Genomic DNA, 21,981 nt, shown 5'->3' on the forward strand with positions numbered 1-21,981 from the left:
AATGAGTCTTTGTTGCCAGACTTACACAGCTCTTCCTCTCCACTATGTTCAAAGGAGAGCAAGATGGTGATTTCCAGTATTACATACCTACTAATGTATCATTAATAATATTGGTGGGACCTTAACCTACATATGCTACATTTTTCAAGGTTCTCAATATACAAATGTTTCAAATAAGTGTTCAATACAAATTCTGGTGATATAGGTTGGCATTTCTTTAAAAGATTCTATTTCTGTATGTGGTATTTCAAGAATAGTATTCACAATATTTTTATCTTATGAAGAGAGTGTTCCCTCGAGAATCAACATTTATATTTCAAAATTTAGAAATATGTATAACCACAGAAGAGTGGAACAGTAGTTGTGTTTTCAAGAGAAAGAACTTCTCTATTTCTTGTAGCTATTCAAAGCATATATTGGAGTTTTGCAAAATCAGGAAGTAACATTAACAACTTACTTTCGCTGTCTTTGATAGAGAAATAGTGATAAAGTGTATTGTTTTATAGCTAAACGTCAGTTAAAAAGAAATTGACCTGAATGCTTTGAGATGAACTATTTAATTTTTTAAAAATTAGTTGTTTAAAAGAAAGCCCTTTTTAATGAAAGTCTTTGAAAATTTACAAATAAATTACTCCCATAACTTTGTAACTACAATTTAATTCTCCTTTAACAATGGAGAGCCTAATTTTCTCCTACAGTCAATATCTGGAAGAACAAATTTTCATGTGCTATTGCAGTCTGTATAGAGACCCTGTTCTTAGAGCTTAGAGGCTGCTTTTTTCTAGAAGGGGGATTGCAGCAAAGATTTCTGAATGGGTACATGACATTTTATTTTTTATAAATTTATTTATTTATTTATTGGCTGCATTGGGTCTTCGTTGGTACGCGTGGTCTTTCTCCAGTTGCGGCGAACGGGGGCTACTCTTCGTTGCCGTGTGCGGGCTTCTCATTGCATGGCTTCTCTCGTTGCGGAGCATGGGCTCTAAGCGCACAGGCTTCAGTAGTTGTGGCTCGCGGGCTCTAGAGTGCAGGCTCAGTAGTTGTGGCGCACAGGCTTAACTGCCCCGGGGCATGTGGAATCTTCCCGGACCAGAGCTCGAACCCATGTCCCCTGCATTGGCAGGCAGATTCTTAACCACTGCGCCACCAGGGAAGCCTGGTACATGACATTTTAATGTAGCTATTTTATGCGGCCATTTCGGTCCATTGATATTTTTTAAAGTTTATCACAAGTTAATAAAACTTGCTCATAGTTACATAAAAAATTAAAATATAACTGAGATATAAAGGGGAGAACAAAAGTCTTCCTTTTACTCCTCAGAAGTAACCACTGTTGACCCTGTAGACTCTTTTAAAATGTATACACTAGCATAAAAATCCCTTTGAAAGTTAAATAAAAATGAGCTATATATATGGTTCCGTACATTTAAAAATTGTATGAAGGATCTACCTAATTTTAATGGCTGCATATTATTGTATTCTTGTAGCATAGTTTAACCAGTATTCTATTTATAAATTTAAGATATTGCTAGGTTTTTAAAAATTACAGTGATACAGAGTCTATCCTTGTATATACATTTTAATGCATTTATGCAAAGTAACTGACAAGTCAAAGTTTTTGTGGATTTTATTATTGATAGATGTCAAATTGCCCTCCAGATAGGTTATATCAATTTATAGCACCACTAATGGTATATGAAAGTACCTGCTTCCCTATTCACTTTTTAGTGTATACACTTCTGTGCTGTTTCAAGGTTTTTTGTTTTATCATGAATGCAAATCACCTTTTCAAAGTTCATAATTTTTCTAAAGTGGTGAGATAATTTAAATTCAGTCTTTTTCTTTTATGGCTATCCTATTTTTCCAAAACTATTGTTGAATCAGCCATCTTTTACTCATTATTCTGAAATATCATCTTTATCATACACTAAATTCCCATATAAATATTAGTCTTTTTCTGGATTCTTTATTCAGCTTCGTTGATTTGTTTATCTGGTTGCAAAGTTTCAAGTACTGTAGCTATATAAGTTTAAAATTCTTATAAGACTAATTAATCCTCCATAAATGCTCTTTTTTAAAAAAGTTTTTTCCCATCTATTCTCATATTTCTAGAAGAATTTTTTTGGCCAGTCAGATTTTTTTTATTGTGGTAAAATATACATAAAATTCAGCATTTTTACCATTTTTAAGTGTACAGTTGTGCACATTCACACTGTTGTGCAACTATCACCACCACTCATCCCCAGAATCTAGATGAATTCTAATAACACTTTGTCAAGTTCCAAAACATAATGCTGTTGATATTCTGATTGTTGTTATATTCAGTGTAGAGACTTACATAGAAATAACACTTTTACATTATTAAGTATTTCTAACCAAGCACAATATATGTCTTTCCATCTCATTCATTCATCACTAACTTAAGAAATATCTGTTGAGTGCCTATTATACCGAGAACTCTGCTAGGCACTGGAGATATAAATGTAACTAAAGTAATGTATCTGTTATCATAGATTTTATGAAATCCAGTAGGGGAAATAGAGATTAAGCAAACAATTGTACATATAAACATAAAATTGTGAAGCTTTAAGGGAGAGATACATGCTGGGCCTATATTAAGTGATTTGATCTAACCTTGGGGGTCTGGGCAGTCTTCCCTGAAGAAGTGACAACCAAGCTCACTCAAATTCTACTCAAATCTACTCAAATCGTCTTCAGTATCCTCCAATTGGCTTCATACAGGCCCAGAACATTTCTTAGGTTTTTCCCTGAGTATACAATCTTTGAAATAGTATATGGGATCTTTTATTCATTTTATTTTCTAACTGGGTCTTTTCTCTTTATGGGAAAGTGATTGAACTTTGTATTAAATTTGTAAACAGCTGCCTTTAGGATTTTTAAACTGTTTTTGAGGGAACTCATTCTCTTATTCTTGTACATTTTCCCTCAGCCAGTAAGACAGGAATGTCTGCCAAAACTTGCATTCTTTGGGAAATTTTAGGGAGATGCTGCTTTCTCCACCTCTGTGAATGCAAGAGGGATTTATCTATTTGGTGAAATGGTGAGAATATGACATCTGTATTGAGCAGAATTAATGTGTGAAAGGTGGCCCATCTCTCTTGGCTCTTGATAGTCAACAAGTAAGGCAGACCCCAATCCACTCTGCAGCAGGCTGGTTCACATGTTTGCTCTCTTGACATAGCTCTCCTATTATAGGAAGGATGCTTGAGTTCCACACACTACGTTACTTCATGTAAAATTGTTTGGCCAAGAAAAAATTGGAAATTATATTTTTATCCTTATATCTTGGATTTTCACCTATTTCAGAATGAAATTAAAATATTTAATTGTATCAGCTTGGAGAGTTTGATTAAAGAGCATTCTGTCAATGAAGTACTTACTATTCACTAGACCAGTGGTCACCAAGCTTTGTTGATTGCACATTATCACAAAAAAATTTTTAAGCATCTATCCCTAAACTTTACTTAATAAATTACCCACATGTACTATAATAATGTTCTTTGTATTATAAAATATACATGGAATCAAAATTGTTAAAGGATGAGATTTCTAAAATAATTTTTACTTATTAATGATTCTCAAATGTTTTGCTCTCAGCAATAATAATAATTATTATAATTTCATTATGTTTTAAAATCTTGGTTTAACATTTTGGACATAAAGTTTCTTGAAAGTCTGATTCTACGTTCAATTTATTTCACTTCTCGGTTTTAATGTCTATAATGTATGAAAAACATACTTCAAAAAGGTACTAAGGTTCAAAGGGAAGTGGTGCAAAATCAGGATACTCAGTTTTTATCATCTATATCCTAATTATGGAAATTTCTGTTGAAAATTCCACTAGAAAAGTGGAAGTTTTTGTTGAAATTCCACTAGAAATCTTCCCTAATGTCAATCAGATGGTGTATATTTATATCTAACATATGGATTAAATATCTACTGTAACTCTTCATTGGAAAACTTTCAAACAAGTTTGACAATTCTGTTTCCCAATTTCAGCAGACTTGATTTTTTATAGATGACAAAACATCATTTTCAGCAATAAAATCACAGAATGATAGAAACATTTCCAAACGTGTTTTCAAATTGTACTTGCTTTTTTTTAAAAAAAATATGATAGCTACTCCGTGAATCACCTTTTTTTTTTAAATAAAAAATTATATTTATTTAATTTATTTATTCGGCTGCGTCGGGTCTTTGTTGCAGCACGTGGGCTCTTACATGCGGCGTGTGGGCTTCTCTCTAGTTGTGATGTGCGGATTTTCTCTCTCTAGTTGTGGTGTGCAGGCTCCAGGGTGTGTGGGCTCTGTAGTTGTGGCACACAGGCTCTCTCTCTTTAAGTTACCCGAGCTCAGTAGTTGTGGCGTGCGGGCTTAGTTGCCCCATGTGATGTGGGATCTTAGTTCCCCGACTAGGGATCAAACCCAGGTCTCCTGCATTGGAAGGCAGATTCTTTACCACTGGACCACCAGGGAAGTCCCTGTACTTGCTTTTGATAAACAATTACTTTTCCATTCATTGTTAAAAGGTCGCTATTACCTTGAAGGAACAGATAAAGTGTTCCTTTTTTCTGTTCCCCAAAATATCTGCCAACATTGCATTTGCAGAGAGCCACTTGTCAGCACAGGAAATCTGAAACACTTTCTTTTTTGTAAAGGGAAAATGTGAAACTCATCTTCACTTTGGCAGCTCTTTTAAGTACTCTGCCACAAAATATCAGTAAACCTCTCTCTGTTGTATAAAAAAATTTTATGCCCATTCTACGGATAATTAAAAAGTATTGTAAAGAGTCTACACTAAAATTTTAAAGTCTTGTTTCTATTAAAATAGATGATATTCTGTAGAATTTCATACAGTCTGGCTCCAACTTTCCTGTCATTGTAACTTACCAATGAAGAATCCAGTGATTTGATTTCATGTGTTATTAGCACTGTAACCATGTTCCAGAGAATTCATTTATTCTAGTGAAACCAGTTGCTCCACTAAAAAAAAATCAGTTTTGTTTTCCCATGCAAAATTGTTTTTATTAGCAAAGTCATTTATTACTGAAAACATAACCTCTCTGGGATATCTTTCTTTTAATGGCTCAAGAAAAATAGTTCTTCCTGTACTTCATTCTTAACTCACAATTTAACAAATACCATAAGCTGAAACAGATGAGAAACACACGTTCATCCAAATGAATAGGAACCTCCCACACTGCATAATTTGTTTTAATACTTGTCTCTTCAACTTTGCACAGTATTTTCTATGCATATTCCCTTTAGAATGTTACCTAAAGAATGTATTTTAGTTTGTCTCTTTTTAAAAATTCTTTATTTTAGCTATTTTAACTGTTGCAGGAAAGAAATATTTCCCCAGTGGCGTATGAATTGATTTTTTTTTTAGTTATTGCTATTTTTGTTTTCTTTTGTCTTTCACTTTTAAGAAACCTCAGAAGTAAGAAATCTTAGAATTCTAAACATTTATCACTTAGTTTAGTGAAACTGTATAAAGTGTTGCATGTCACATAATTTTAAATATTGCTCAAAAGATTGTTAAAATTTAGCTTCATATTCTGGATGCATAGATTTTAAATACCTTGCTAATAGTGTTTTTATAGTATTATTAGCTAATACCTCAATCCATTATAGTCACTAAGGCAAGATTCATTTGCTGGAAAAGTATATAGAAATCCATATTTCAAACAGTCTTCTTTTTGGTTTTTAGCTGACTTGTTAGATCTCATTACACTGTCATTTTTATCACACATTTTGGCTAAGAAGAGATTGTCCTGAAAGTAGGAAAAATCTAGTTCTGCCATTTGGTTGTTGCTTTTGCTTTTATTATTGGTCTTTTCAATTCTTGTCTTCTTTGCGTGACTGTTTTAACATCAGATGTGTATTACCTTAGGTCAGGTTCTCAAGAAGCAGAGTCTGAGATGAGGATTCTTGTGCCAGTGATTTTTGGAGAAAGTGAGTGATGTCAGATGAAACCTGTAAGGCAGTGCAGGAAACAGAACAGGGTAGGAGAAGGGGCTAGGCAAAGACGCGGGTTCAGCTGAAGTTTATCCTCAGTCTGATCCTACAAGGAGCTCTGGAGTATGGATGGCACCATGGAGTTGTGTGTGTCACCTCCAAGAAAGGAGGCAAGCCTTTTATACCCCCTTATCATTCAGTCATTGGGTTGGGTGAGAGGGTGGTGGTAGCGTATAACCTCCCTGATTAGGTAGCTCCCATCATTTAAGAGCAATTCTCCCAAGCAGAAGGATACATCTATGAGCTGTTAGCAGCCAAGAGTCACAACATATGAGGAATGGGTGCAGTGACCAGTAAGGAGGATCTTGGCAGTTTAGTTTACATAGTCTCCATCAAAACTTCTCAGAATACTTTTTTTTCTTCCTTTATCATCATAGCAAACATGTACCTGGCAAGTGTCAAGCTCTGGACTAGACAGTGGTGACAAAAGTAAAGTCAAACACAGTCCCTGTCCTTCTCAGGAATGTATTCAAGAGGGGAGACTGACATGACCATAATAAATACTATGTTCTATGCATAATATGCATGTAATCCTCAACACAACCCTATTATGTCAGTTGCCTTACTTTCTCGTCTAAGAAATGAAGCAAGTAGAAGCTAAATGGATATGTCGCCTGCTCTGTCACACATCCAGGAAGTGCTAGAGTCTTCTCAACTCCAGAGCTGGAGCTTTTAGTTATTATCTTATGATGCTTCCTGAGTGAAACAGAATCAGAGCATAAAGCACAAAGTGATTGGGGAGCAAGGAAGAAAAAGCCTTTGTTTCTGAGAGGAGAGGTTGGGTAGGAACCGTAAGAGAAGGTTTCATGATGTCCTTCCATATGGCCACAAAGAGCCCAAACACACAGAGGAGCATGACCAGGGGCATGGAGCTATGCGTGAAGGACAAACTTGGGCAACTTGTTGCTCCCTCTTTTGGATTCTCATAAAATAGGTCACTGTCTATACTTTCATTTACGAGTCAAACTCACTGAAGTGAGTTTACTTTTTATGCATCTGTTTCTGCCATTAGGCAGTGCAGTGAGGAGGGGGAAGGTATCTTATTCATCTTTTTATACCCACTTGCTCACGTAGTTGCTCAACACATGTTCTTAAAGGAATGAGTGACTGGTGTGCAGGATGTGTGAGGCTGGGGAGAGACGGCTGATAAATGAGATCAGAAGGTAGGGGGAGGCCTGGTTTTAAAAAGCATGCTGTGAAGATTTAAGGCTTATTTGTAGGCAAAGGGGAGCAGGGAAGCTAGAAAGGTTTTTTGTTAATAGTACTTGCATTTTTCCAAAGTAATACAAGTCTATAGTTTTAAAAAGACATCATATTGCCATAAAAAAGAATGAAATAATGTCATTTGCAGCAACGTGGATGGACCGAGAGATTATCATACTAAGTGAAGTAAGTAAGTCAGACAGAGAAAGACAAATATCATATGATATCACTTATATGTGGAATCTAAAAAAATGATATGAATGAACTTATTTACAAAACAGAAATATACACACAGACATAGAAAACAAACTTATGGTTACCAAAGGGAAAAGGGGGGGAGGGATAAATTAGGAATTTGGGATTAACAGATATACACTACTATATATAAAATTTGTATATAAACAACAAGGACCAACTGTATAGCACAGAGAACTATACTGAATATCCTGTAATAACCTATAATGGAAAAGAATCTGAAAAAGAATATATATATGTATGTGTGTATATATATCACTTTGCTGTACACCTGAAACATCATAAATCAACTATACTTCAATTTTTTTAAAAAAGGCATAGTACTAAAAGGCTTACAATTATAAGAGTAGTTCTCTGCTCTACTCCCAGTCCTGTTCACCAGGTAACTGTCCTCAATTCTTCTGTTTACTCAAATTTACAGCCATTTTTTTTTTTTTTTAAACATTGATGAGATGAGATCTTCTGCATCCTTTTTCTTTCTCATCCTAAGACTTTTTTTTTTTTTTTTGGCTGTGTTGGGTCTTCGTTTCTGTGCGAGGGCTTTCTCTAGTTGCGGCAAGCGGGGGCCACTCTTCATCGCGGTGCGCGGGCCTCTCACTATCGCGGCCTCTCTTGTTGCGGAGCACAGGCTCCAGACGCGCAGGCTCACTAGTTGTGGCTCACGGGCCCAGTTGCTCCGCGGCATGTGGGATCTTCCCAGACCAGGGCTCGAACCCATGTCCCCTGCATTGGCAGGCAGATTCTCAACCACTGTGCCACCAGGGAAGCCCAACAGCCATATTTCTAATCAGTATTCTTAAAGGGTTATTTTTTATTAATTTTTAGATATTGACTTCCCAGCATGGTGGATGAGGACATCATTCTGCCATGGCCCACCCCCTCATTATTGTGGATGCCCTTCAGATCTTCTCTGTAGGTGTCACAATAACGTGCCTTAGTGTGGGTTCACATTCACTGTTTTGGGGACACAGTGCAGATGCATGTCCTTCTGTTCTAGGACACATTTTTGTATTATTTCTTTGATAAATGCCTCTCCTCCATTTCCTCTCTTCTCTCTTTCTGTACCTCATATTAACTGCACCTCCTGAATTGATTCTTTCTTTAAAAAATTTTTTTCTTCTATTTTCTACCTCTTTGCTTTTTATTCTATTTTCTGTGAGATGTTTTTTAGATTCCAAGAGCTCTTTCTTGTTAACTAACATTTAGATTCCAAGAGCTCTTTCTTGTTAACTAATATATATAACTAATATATAATATATATATCTTGTTAACTAATATGTATATATAAAATGTATATCAAGCTCTTTCTTGTTAACTGATATATAATTAGATACTATACATAATTACATATATAATTAGTATATGTCAGTTAATAAGAAAGGTTATATATTACATATGTTATACAACATATACACACATACACATATCTGTTATTCTTTTATGGATGCAAACTTATTTTTATGAGTATAATAATAATTATTTTAAAGTTTTTCCCTACATTGACCCTGTTTTCTCCAGGTCCTCTTTGTTTTATGTTAGATCTTTGGCTGTCTGTTCATTTTTAGAGGTGAGGATCTGTGGGACAGGAAAGGGGAACTGGGATTCCAATGACAGACTTTTGGTCCTAGGTCTAAAGCCATCTTGTGGGGTTGGTGCCTATAAGCACTGAGCCTCTGAGGGGTTCTTCAGAGCTAATTACCTGGCTTTTCATTAACATTTACATATTTTGTTCCTTAAATGGTTACTTCCTCCACCCTGCTAAATCAATTACCGTCTTCTACTCAATTTCCATCTTCTAAAAATCCATTAAAATCTCTTTTCTTCCCTCTTGTTTGCTTGGTCCTTCTGGATTATTAACTTTTTTTCATTCCTTTATGATAATTTTAGCAAATAGGAGGAAGTAGAGAGAAACTGTTGTTACTCTACCTTTTAAAACCAAAAATCCACAGAAGGTTTAAGCAGGAGAGTCAAGGATTTGCTCTGTCTCTCTACAAGGTAAAGCACTGGTGACTTTATGGAGAAGAGGCTGAAGGAGGGAGAAAGTAGAGGCAAAGCTGGTTTAAAGCTATTGCAAAGTCCAAGCAAACAGTAAAGACGGTCTGAGTTAGGAAGGTAGCAGTGGGGAAAGCAGGGGTACGTGAGAATGTTTTTTTCTTCTTCCAGATGCTATAATTTGTGACTGAATGAAAAGGGTTAAGTTGAGGGTCAAAAATTATGTAAAGGGCTTTCGTGTATGTGGTTGGCTAGGATAAGGAAGCCACAGAGAGGGGCAACACTGAAGGTGCAGACAATTTTTTGTGGGACTTTGGGGACATTACATTTAGGAGGAGGCAGAGGGACTGAAGGAGGACTAGGATGAAGGAAAATCAGAAGCCAATGGTATTTCACAAGATGCAGGGGTCAACATTTTCAAATGTAGGTAGGTCCTGTCAGACAAAGTAGAGAAAACCCTTGGATTTGGCAATTAAGAGTTGATTTGTGACCTCTGAGAGAAGTTTTCATGGAAGCCTAGAGATGAAAGCTATATTCTAGCCAATCGAAGAATGAGGGTGAGATGATGAAATAGAGGCAGCAGATAAGATATAGAAAATGGAATAAATCAATGGGTTCTCAGGGTCACAGGAAAGGTTTTTATAGAATGGAACAGACTTACATATGTGTAGGAAGAAGGAAAAGGTAGAACTGAGGAAAAGGTTGAAAATAAAGTGAGGACACATTGATGATTCAAGGCCTCAGAGGACATGTGATTAAGTGCATGGGCAGACATCAGCCTCAGAAAGAAGGGCACCCCTGAGGTTCCTAGGATTTCCTTCTTGCAACCTCTGCTCCCCTTAAAACACACACAGAATACACCCACCTACAAAATTGTCTTGTACTCGGATCTGTCTCTATCATACCAGTTCAGTCTATAGGAAACAATTTGTCGTTGTAATATATATCCCAAAATATGAATTATTCAGTCCAGGACAACACAAAGGAGGCACTATCAGAAGAGTCTAAGGTTGTCTTTGGCACTCCTAGTTCTTGTTCCCACTGAAGTCTCCCCATCAGTGTGTGGTAAACAGATCTCCCATGCTCTCTGGTTATCCAACAGATAACTTTGTATAAAATATCCACACACACACACCTCCCAAAGACTCTATACTTCTCAGGAAGAATACAGAGTTAATACACAGCTATTTTATAACTCTCCACCCTCTTAGCTTGCTTTATTTTTCTTCATAGGAGCAGGGCTGATTTTCAGCCAATTTACTTTAGCAGGGCTACATCAATTGTTATAATATTGAGATACGCTACTTCTATGCTGGCAAGCAGATAGCTGCTGCCCCACATCCTGAGTGCATCCCCTGTTCTTGCTATCCTAGCATCTCCCAGACTTTCCCATGATCTGGCAACTAAAGGCATAACACCAGTCACAACTAGTCTAAGGCCGGCCCATGTTCTGAGGGGTTAGGGTGGGAGTAGGAAGGGGTATGTGGGAACATAGTTACAAGCGAAAGCTTATATACTAACACATTATTGGGAAGTTCAATGTCAAGGAAGTTGGAGTGAGCAGGAAAGGGAAGTGAGGCAGGGAAGGAAGGGAGCAAATACAGAGGGGTACAAGGGAATATGAACCCATACCAAGTATCACAAAGCTGGCCATACCAATGTTAAATATTTGAATATTCCACACTGCATAGTACTTGTCATTAGCTGAAATTATATTATATACTTTTTAAATATACATTATATTTATATTTCTAGTGTCTTCCCACTAGAAAGTATGCTGCATGAAGGCAGGAACTTTGTTTTGTTTAACATTGTAATTCCAGGATGTAAAATATACTGAGTACATAACAGGTGATAGATAATATTTGTTGAATGAAAGAATTAACTCATATTAAGGAGAAACATTTTCTAAATAAAGCACATTTTATGTAAATTACTGGCCATAATACATGTAGTACTTTATACTATTTTTGCAGAGCGGTTTCCATTTCTCATTTTTTATTCTCCAGCTTCCTAATCATGCCCAGAGGCCTTCTTGTACATAAGCAATGACCATATGGTAACCATTTCATGTTACAGTCATCTACCTCTGGTTCCACCATCTATCTACTCAAAGACCTGGTAAAACTTTGAAGTCCTTGCTTTCCCTTATCTTAGTCCACCAAATAGGTAGTCAAGGCATCTACAAGGGAAAAGAGGGAGATTTGTTTTCTCCTGCACAGAGCATTCTCTCAAGGGTGGGGGACAAAGGTTACAATTTAGCTCACTTAGACTTGGTATTTATGACTTCGCTCTTTGAAACAGTTCTCTTTCCTTCACTGCTCATGCTGCTCTAACTAGTACTCAAATATGTTTTTTGAAATATACATTTTCTTAGTGTGGAAGTTTTATAGGAAAAATTATTACATGCCACAAGTTTAAGTGGGAAATGATTATCAAAAGTAGTCAGTTTTATAGTACACCCAACAACTACCATGTTTAGATTTTCAATTTGGGAATTTAAGGGTGAGAAAATGTTAATTAATTAGATTAATATATTCATGACTGAGACAATCTACTTAATGTTCCTTTCCTCTTCTAACCTTTCACTTCATCAGCCTAAGAGCAATCATCTGTAATCATTTATAATCATCTGATTACAAACTTATTCAAGCTGCTGACTCTCACTGTGACCCTATATTTTATCTCCATCATCCCAACGTATTTTTTTAAAATTTTCTTTTATTTATTTATTTTTCTATACACAACGTATTTCTCTAAATGAAAGAAAACATGGTTTCGTTGCAATGTGATATTATTATTTCTCAGATATCAAGATGCTGGCAATCATGATCAGATTCATCTTTATAATGCTCGGCACGACTTAGGATATTGTGTCATCTGGCAAGGAAATTTATTTAATATAATGCTTAGAAAATTAAATCCAACCTCCTACTAAATATTTTTCTAGAATAGAGGTGAGAGAGAATCAAACAATATGTAAATCCAAAAAGATGTAGACAATAAGTGGGGATACCAGTGGTATTTGAGTCTGGGGGCTAAAAGTTCCAGAAATCCTACAAAAGAAAACAGGAAGGTTTCATATTTCTTTTACAGCTCAGATGAATAGTTTTGTATTATACCATCATATAGATCAACTGGAGATCACATGAAAAAAGAAAAACCCTAAGGATATGAGATTAGTCAACGAGTGTATTTCACATAAGTTCGTATCAATTATCTTATTACTGGGCTCTACTCTACTTTGCCTATAACTTTGATCTACTTCATTTAAACTTCTTAGATTCCACTTCCTGGCTGTTGTACACTCCTAGTGCTATCATTAAAGTTTTTTTCTTTTTTCAAGGATAATTTTCAACAACTAAAGGGCTCAGCAAACATCTTGTTTTTGGTCATCCTTCCTATAATCTCTCAGAGCAAGTGGTGAAAGTAGACCAAATCTTGGAATCTGAACCAATAGTTCCTGAACGTCTGCACTGTGGCATGCACTGTGCTGGGCACTTTATTTACACTGTGTTAATCTTCATAACCCCATTGAGAGGACTATATGGTCACCTGATGAGTAATTTGAGGTTTAGAGAGATTAAACAGCTTGCTCAAAATCACACACCTAGTTTTGAGTAATAGTCCTTATTAAAATATCTGCCTATTGTAGTTACATTTGGGGGGAAAAGTCCTTATTTAGAGTTATAAAGAGTACTATTTACAAATGAAATGATGCTGGGATTTTCTTATAAATAATCAGATAGGAGATGTGGTGGGAATGTGGGTGAGAACATAGATATAAGTAAGTTTAGCCATCAGTTAAAGTTGGGTGATAGGGTCATATACATAAGGGTTCATGATTTTTTTTTCTGCTTTTGTATACGATGGAACTTTTCCACACTGAACAGATTTTAAAAGTAAGTAAACTGGAAAGTAGAATTATGATAAAAAAGAAAGTGTAAATGTGTAGTAGTGTTCATCTTAGCAATTCAATAACTCTTTCAGCTACATCCTTTTAGAGCTGATCTTGAGGAAGGACCCTGGATCAATTTCACATGCATGGGTAAATGGGCACTTTCATAACTTATTTAATAAAAAAGTGATGGGAATTCCCTGGTGGTACAGTGGTTAGGACTGGGCGCTTTCACTGCCGGGGCCCGGGTTCAATCCCTGGTCAGGCAACTAAGACCCCACAAGCCGCGCAGCACCGCCGAAAAAGAAAAAAAGAAAAAAATGAATTTTCATAGCAATTATTAAGATCTTAAGCTGCTCCTATTGATCCTAACCACACCTCTCTCTTTAAAATAAACTATGGTCCTAATTCTTAATTAAATAGAAGACCCAAAGACCAGTTTGTCAGATAGCCTGGTCTTTCTTCTCCTCTTGACTCCATTTAGTGTGCTATTTTACTGTTTGTTCATTCTTTTTAACTTCAAAGTGGCAGGAAGAGAACAAACAGCTTAATGCAGTTGATTCCCCACTTCTGAGCAGCCCTATGGAGAGGTTTTCTGGAGGTAGGTAGTGTTTTCGATCAACATAATTATCAGTTTCAGTACTAGCTCTGCCTCTTCCTCAACTTTCAGCTGTCTAAATTAAAAGGGGTAATAGGAAAGTCCATCTTAAAACTGAAGTAGTTAAAATACCACCACTATCTTGAAAAAATTTTGGCATGGTGACTGGTATAAACCAGCTGGCACCTGTTACAGGATGTTTTAGCCACCACTCCACCTTCTGGCTTCAAGGGCAGTGTTGCTGACATTTTCAAAAGCTTTAGAGCTGGTAGCTTACCAGCAAGTACTCCTCATAGAGTAGAGGCCGGCTTGCCTACGAGTGGGCCTTATTTACTGGGAAACCTCTGTGATTGAAGAGTTGGGCAAAGTATTCCTGGTGCTAAAGAATGGAGCCAAAGACTTCAAATGTAGGCTGTCAGGCCAAGATCTCAAGGACTAGCCGGCCAAAAGAGATAGGGAGTTAGAGAGGTAGGCTGGAATAGAGTTTGAAGGTAGAGCTGTTCCTTTTAGATGTATTTTACCAGAGAGTGGAAAATGTAATTGGTTTGTACATCCTATATGCTTATACTAACCCACTCCCCCCAAATACAAGACACAGTGTCAAACATGGTTCTTTGGAATGAGTTCCAAGCCTGAAACTGGACTCTCAAACGAATGATCTGAAGTTCTTCATCTATGTGTTGCTGTGAAGGTATTTTGTAGATGTAATTAATGTTCATAATCAGTAGACTTTAAATAAAGATTATCCTGGATAACCTGGGTAGGCCTGATTCAATCAGTGGAAGGGCCTTAAGAGCAGAACTGAGGTACTCAGAAGAAATTCTGCCTGTGGATTGCAACTTCAGCTCATGCCTGAGAGTTCCAGCCTGCCTCTCCTGACACCCTGCTCTAGATTTCAGACTTATCCCCTAGCCAGCCCCTACAACTGTGTAAGTCAATTCCTCGCAAAAAATTCCTTAATATATGTCTCCTACTGATTCTGTTTCTCTGGTTGAGCCCTGGTATAGTGATTGAGCCTGAGTATTTCCAAGCAGTTATTACGTGTAATTCAGACTTCATATTTTAACAATAGCAAATACAAATATTTTTATGTATATATAGGAGTAAGAGTATGTGTGGGCTGTATATATATGTGTGCTCTTTTGACTAGGCTTGACCTTCAGCTCCCATGTCCTTCCTTGTAGTGTTTAAGAATCCTGTAGCAAGAATCCTGCTAAGGCAGCTTAACCAGAATCACCCTCCCTCAATATCTGATTGAGTGCCTCATCCTTCATTATCCCCCAGTTGATGTCTCATTACACCCACCTACTTTCAGTAAAAATACTGTTGAGTGATGTAGCAATAATCCCCCCATGCCTGATGTTTCTTCATAGTAATTTTCCATCCACTGACCCCCCTATCCCCTACTCCTTGGCTATAAATTCCCACTTTTCCTGTTGTATTCAGAGTTGAGTCCAATCTCTCTCCGTTATTACAAAACCCTACCACAGTAGCCCCCGTTGAATAAAGTCTGCCTAACCATCTTAAAAAGTGTCATGAATAATCTTTTCTTTAACACCTCCACACCTTTTTTGATCACATATTTCTCAATAATTTTTTTAACCATTCATATATATATAAACATATATACATACATATGGTTAGATTTCAAAGTTTATACTTCTATTATCATGTTCACTATTTTTAAAAATACAGATATAAAAAGAAAAAGAAAAATGTTGATATTAAAAAGTAAATATTACAAACAGGGATTGTACTATTCTCTTCCTGTATCTCAAAAGTCATCTTGCATTTATCTCACCTTGAGGTCATTCCTTAAACTTTCCCAACAGATGGTGTACCAAGGTGATTCCTGGGTTCACATCTTAAAAAGCAGTAATGGTGCCTGTTGCAATTTCTACTTTTAAATTCTCAGTTAAACAAAAAATAACTACTAAAGTTTTTTCTCTTTAAAATGGAACACTTTGAGAGCGTCCAAAAGTGAGCACTTAGACAGTTAATACAGATCAGCCAAATGTGTCTAGGAGTCAGTCACTCAGTTGATTTATCACTCTGCTGAACCCTGCTAACGACAGTAGCAGTCTTGATACCTGCAGTTTTTAATGGTTTTTATTCTTAGTCAAACGAATTTAATTAACATCCCAAATGGACCACTGATTTAAAATAGGAGTCAAAAGGAAAATTCTTTCAAAATGTTAGTTAATGGAAAGCATTAGAACTAATAAATCTGCATTTTTGTCTCAGGGTGATTTTCGTATCCATATATGTCACTTAGTACATCATATCAAATATTTAAAGGAGAAATATAGTGGTGATTACACCCAATTTGGCTATTTATTGAGAATTATAAAAAAGTTATGTTTCTCATGTTTCATTTGCAAATAAAACCTGAAACCCTCTCTCATCATCTACAAACAAGACACAAAAAATTATTAAAATAATTTGATTTTTTTAAACATAAAAGCAGTTATTCCAACCATCAGTCAAAAAAGCGGTTTCTGCTTGGCTTAAATCCTCTAAAAGTGTACTTAATTTTTAGTCCAGCAACAAGCCCTTTTCTTACATATATGAAAGTTTGTATTACATATTAAATAGAAAAAAATTTGTTGGAAGGAAAAATTCCACTCAGGAAGTTTTGGTATTTATACATTGATTTTTACTTTTGCTAAACACAAAGTGATGAAATATTACTAAATGTGCTCACAGAAGTGAAAGGAGTTCATGATTCAATAAAGGCAGGGAAATTCTGCCTTAAACTAACATGTTTCCAATAAGACTGAAAATGGACGTGATAATACAATCTCGAATAATATACAATGTGCGTGCCTCCTGAAACTGGTCACGTTTGACATTTTAATTACAGCACTATTTTTGTCAAGACAGCAGCCAGTTCTGCTTCATGTCGTATCATCACTTGATTTATGTAAGCAGCGACAAAACAGTATAGATAGCTGTTAAGTTTAGGGCACTTTTCAAATATCCTCGAATGGACACTAATATGCAAATCAAAGACCATTTTGTTGTAAAGGCAAAAAGCCAAGACTTAGTATCCGCTTAGTACGTTAATTACGAACATCTAGCAGAGAGCCAGGCACAGTAGTGGAATGTTTGAAACACTAGCATTTATCTTTACAAACATACGTGAAGTCTTTCCAGTTTTCCTAAGTGTCCTTTGGCTTTAATGGTGCTGATAAGTGAAAGGATAACAAAGCACAACGGAACACATGAAAACCACAATAAATGTCAGCGGTTGTTAGCAACGAAGAGCTCAGCGACAACCACATTTAAAGCCATAGGATCTTTGCGCCCGGTACTACAAATCCCAGGGTTCCCTGGGGGTGGAGGCGGAGTTACATTCAAATTGACAGCTTTTTCAGCCAATGGCACAGCCAAGCAAAAACCGCGAGAAGGCCTGATTCTTCCCCATTACAACGCTGAAATCATACGAGTTCTGAGTGTGTGTGGGTGTTTCAGGGCCCGATTCGAACTACTAAGTATTTCTCACACGCAGTTACTATCTGGTCAACATAGCAATTCCCTACCCGAGTCTGGCTCTGCGGGAGTTCTGGCCTCTAAACGCTGAAAGGAACTCACGTCACCCTATGTCGACGGAAGGACCCCTTCGTCCGAGGAAGAGGCGGAACTCGTTTTATTCTTGCCCTTTATTGGCCACGCAGCAAGGAGACCTAAGCTTTCAACACAAACGATAAGTCGTTAAAACTTCCGCTAACGTAACGTAAAGGGCAGTGCTGTGCAGCGCTATACGGAAGCTGGGTCTACGCAGGCGCAGATATCTTGCATTCGTCCAATCCGGAGAGAGACCACCCCCTGGCGCTTCTTCGCTCCCCCGCCCGACCTCTTTCCCTTCCCCTGGGCTATGGCCCGCCTCCCTGCTGCTGACCAATCCTCTGCATCCTCCTTTGTGCGTTTATCCAATCAGAGAGGTGGAGGGTGGAGTTCCGGTCGACCGGTCCGCGCAGAGGTTGTGCTGCGAGTTCTCTTCTGCAGCAGGTGTGGTCTCTCCGATGAGGTATATTTCCAAGACCTGCGTTGGGCAGGTTCCTGGGATGGGCAGCTCTCTAGACGGGCAACGACAGTGCCGGTTGACTGTAGAAAGCCGAAGCCGCTGAGCCTGTAGCACGAGGAGCAGAGGGAAATGGGGAGGAGCTGGGAGGAGAGAACCACGTGTTGGGGCTTCTGGTGCAGTTGTCGGAGCCCCTGGGTCATGCCCGTGCTGTCCCTGACCCGTGGGCCTTCCAAGGGTTAGGTTGGTGTCGCCGAAGCCGCCCCCAGCACTTCTCTGGGTTATTCTTGGGTAAAAACAAAGCGCCTATTCGTCAAGTGTTCAAGGAGAGGTAGCCAGGACCTATTTTTCCCCTACCCTCATTCCCTTCCCTCGCATTCTTAAATTACGCACCTCCTGGGTTGGTTAATTTTCGGGGTCAGAAAGCAGATTTTCCTTTGGAAAGAGACGTGCTGGAGTGTATAGTACGAACTCTGAGACTAGCTACTATGATAAGCACTTTACGTGTATTATCTCATTTAATCCATACAGCAACATCTAAAGGGTTAGGTACTGTTACGGTTCTCATTTTCATGCGAAGAAACAGATATGTTAAGTTTCTCGTCCACGTGTTCTCTTCAGCTTTTCTCTGACCACTTAATTGAGTGTGACATTCGGCTTCCATGCACGTAAAATTTAAATATGGTATTGCTTGTAAAATGTTGGTCTTGTTTTCTTTCCTAACTTGAAGTTATTTTAGAAGTTAATACAACATACCTAGAAGTAAATCAATTGATGTTATCGAGGTAAAATGATCTAGTAGAAACACATCAGAGTAGGAGCCATTTACTAACCTTTGGGCAAGTCAGCTTCTCAGCCGCCGCTTCTTCCACTGCAGAATTGAAATCAATTCCAGAGTTGTCTACTTCCTGGAGTCGTGAGGATCAAATGATATAATATGTATAAATTACTGATGTTAACTACATATGACAGTTTTCTGCTTTTCAAATTCTTTCCTGTGGAAGCTGAACTATCATTAATATGCAATATATATTATAATTAAAATATTATATATATACACACATACAGTGGATAGTATGCAGCCTAGTACCACTTGAGTGTGAAATACCTCTTAAGCTTATGTGGCCCACTTATCTGCTTATCCAGGGTTCAGGATAGTATTCCCTGTGAATGCAGAAGTGGTACTTGTCTGGTTTGTATTCTTTCCTCAGACTGCTGTAGATAGCATAAAGCAAAAGTAGATCAGCTCATTTAACTGCTTTTCTGAGTTCTGATTACTTTGGGAGACTCTGAAGGGAGGTCCCATTTCCTTGCCTTTTTCAGCTTCTGGTAGCCTCTTACATTCCTTGGCTTGTGGCTCCTTCATTTTAAAAGCACATCACTTCAATCTCTGCTTCCGTAATCATATCACCTTCTCTTCCGTAGTCAAATCCGTCTGCTTTCATCTTAGTGGGAGCACTTGTGTTTATACTTAGGTCCCATTTAGATAATCCAGAATAATCTCTCCATCTCAAGATCCTTAGCTTAATTACAAAATCCCTTTTGATGTATAAGGAAACATTCATAGGTTCCGGGAATTAGAGCTTGGATGTTTTGGGGGTGCATTATTTAGCTTGCCACAAAGGGTATAAAGAAGGGTAAAACATATCCTATCCTAGTGCAGCTTAAAGTCTAGTAGGATATGATGTAAGAGAAAAAAAAAAATGACTTCTGGATTGCTGTGAAAAGACCCTTCTAAGTTACCATAGGTTGGTACTTCAGCTTTTCCCCTGGAAAACAGAAGAGGTAAATGAATATTCCTGTGATAATGTGGATACAAAGCCTGAATTAACCCCTTAGAAGAGTGAAATTTCTTTATATTCTAATCTTCTGCCTTAAAAATTCATGTGAGTATTGCATTCAATTTCATAATATTTGTGTTTGATACTATTTTGAACTATTGCCACATCATAACATTGCTGTTCTACGGAGATAGACAGTTTATTTTGTGGCTTCTTATAATAGCCAGTTTACTATAGTCATAGGTGTGTCCCCTAGTTTAAGAAGCATGACCTCAGATGATGGGTATTTATTATAAGGAAGCCATTTATGCAACTAAATACGCTGAGTCTCATTGCTCCTAAGGCTAGAATATGCACTAGGCTTCATGGAGAACTGGACTGATAGTCCCTCACGATTGATATCCTCTAGTCCCCCCAGCAAGGAGATAGTAGCTCTGATGACTTCAGTTTTTTGTTGTATCTTCAGAAGAAGGTAATAATCTGTTGCTCTCATGTCTGGCTGGAATTAATAATTCTCAGGAGACAGAATCTGATGAGTTGGGTTTGTTACCATCCCACCCAGTACGGATGTGTTGGAATAAGATAAAATACGAAAGAACCCAGCTTCAAGTAGGCATTCAGTATATAAGAACTACTCTGTAACAGTCTCTGTGCTTTTTGCATGGAGATGGAAGGGTAAAGGGCAAGGAGAAGCACATGTGGGACATTTCTGTGGGCCAGGCCTAGAAGTGACCTACATTGCTTTTTCTCAGGTTCTTTTGGCTAAAACTCTGTCACATAGCCACACCTAACCAGTCTAGTTGTGTGCCTACGCTAGTGATCTGCTGATGAGTTAGCAGTCTGCTACAATGGGCCATACCTGTAGCCAACTTGTTAAGACTTGTCCTCAACCCTTAGTTTCCAGCCTTTAGTTTCTTCACCCTGTGAACTCTGTTGGTGTCCAAATGCCTCTAGACAAACCTATTACACAAATTTCTTTTTTTGCTGGCTCCATACCTTTGCCATCATCAGGTCCACAAGAAAAAGTCTCACATCCTTTGCTCTATAAATAACAATGCAGTGCGATGCACCCATTTGTCCTTGTTCTGTTTGAGCAGGTATCCAGCCACAGTATCTTGGACTTTTCCAGGCATGGCTCTTGTATCAGCAGTCTACAGGGTACCAGATCAAGGTCTGAGTTTGACTGTAATGGCCTATATGGGAAAAGAATCTAAAAAAGAGTGGATATATGTGAACAGATTCACTTTGCTGTACAGCATAAAGTAACACAACATTGTAAATCAACTCTACTCCAATAAAAAATAATAATTTTAAAAAAGAAATTTTAGGGGCTTCCCTGGTGGCGCAGTGGTTGAGAATCTGCCTGCCAATGCAGGGGACACGGGTTCGAGCCCTGGTCTGGGAAGATCCCACATGTCGTGGAGCAACTAGGCCCGTGAGCCACAACTACTGAGCCTGCGCGTTTGGAGCCTGTGCTCCGCAACGAGAGAGGCCGCGATAGTGAGAGGCCCGCGCACCGCGATGAAGAGTGGCCCCCGCTTGCCACAACTAGAGAAAGCCCTCGCACAGAAACGAAGACCCAACACAGCCAAAAATATAAATAAATAAATAAATAAATTTAAAAAGTATATTATAAAAAAAAAAAAAAAGAAATTTTAAAAAAAGGTCTGAGTTTGAACCACTGTCGTGCATGGTAAAGTGGGCCCAAGGAAAAAATTCTGTAATATTTTTCCACAAATAACTTATTCCAAAAAAATTCTTTATCAGCTTCTTTAGTGCCTTTATTCCCTCAAAGTGGTGTCAAGCTAATGATTACAAGACTAGTTTTAGGCCGTCTTCTTTACAAGTCCAATGTGGGTGGTCCGCCACCTAATTTAGGGCTGTGAGGGTATAGTACACAGTTTATAGCTACAACATTTTTATTTTTGTGCACTTAAGGTACAGTTTATTGGGTGTTTTCTTGATAATTAATTACATAACTGATAATCCAAACCTAAGCTATTTCACTTATTTGTTAAATGTTCCTATTTGGTTCACCAGCCTTCTCTGTTCCTTGGCTGGGTAGTAATTCAGGTGAAATAGATACAGAGGAATGAACATTTAAAAATTTTTTTTAAATAAATTTATTTATTTATTTTTGGCTGTGTTGGGTCTTTGTTGCTGCACACGGGCTTTCTCTGGTTGCGGCGAGC

General features: G+C 37.7%; 1 protein-coding gene across 3 annotated transcripts in view; it reads left to right on the forward strand.

Moving 5' to 3' along the window:
* LOC309626117 (WD repeat-containing protein 89) overlaps positions 1-21,981 on the forward strand; it is a 116,292-nt gene that overhangs the window by 49,294 nt on the left and 45,017 nt on the right. Inside the window, exon 1 of one of the 3 annotated variants that reach the window (XM_082386567.1) lies at positions 1,149-18,014. The exons of 1 other annotated variant lie outside the window; for it this stretch is intronic. In XM_082386567.1, coding sequence (XP_082242693.1) covers positions 17,862-18,014 — 153 coding nt within the window. In that variant the 5' untranslated portion in view covers positions 1,149-17,861. Of the gene's footprint in view, positions 1-1,148; positions 18,015-21,981 lie in introns of those variants that run through there. One more of the 3 variants, XM_082386569.1, reaches the window with a different exon arrangement.

This window comes from Balaenoptera borealis (genome assembly GCF_965194805.1).
Source record: "Balaenoptera borealis genome assembly, chromosome: 3".
Taxonomy (NCBI): Eukaryota; Metazoa; Chordata; class Mammalia; order Artiodactyla; family Balaenopteridae; genus Balaenoptera; species Balaenoptera borealis.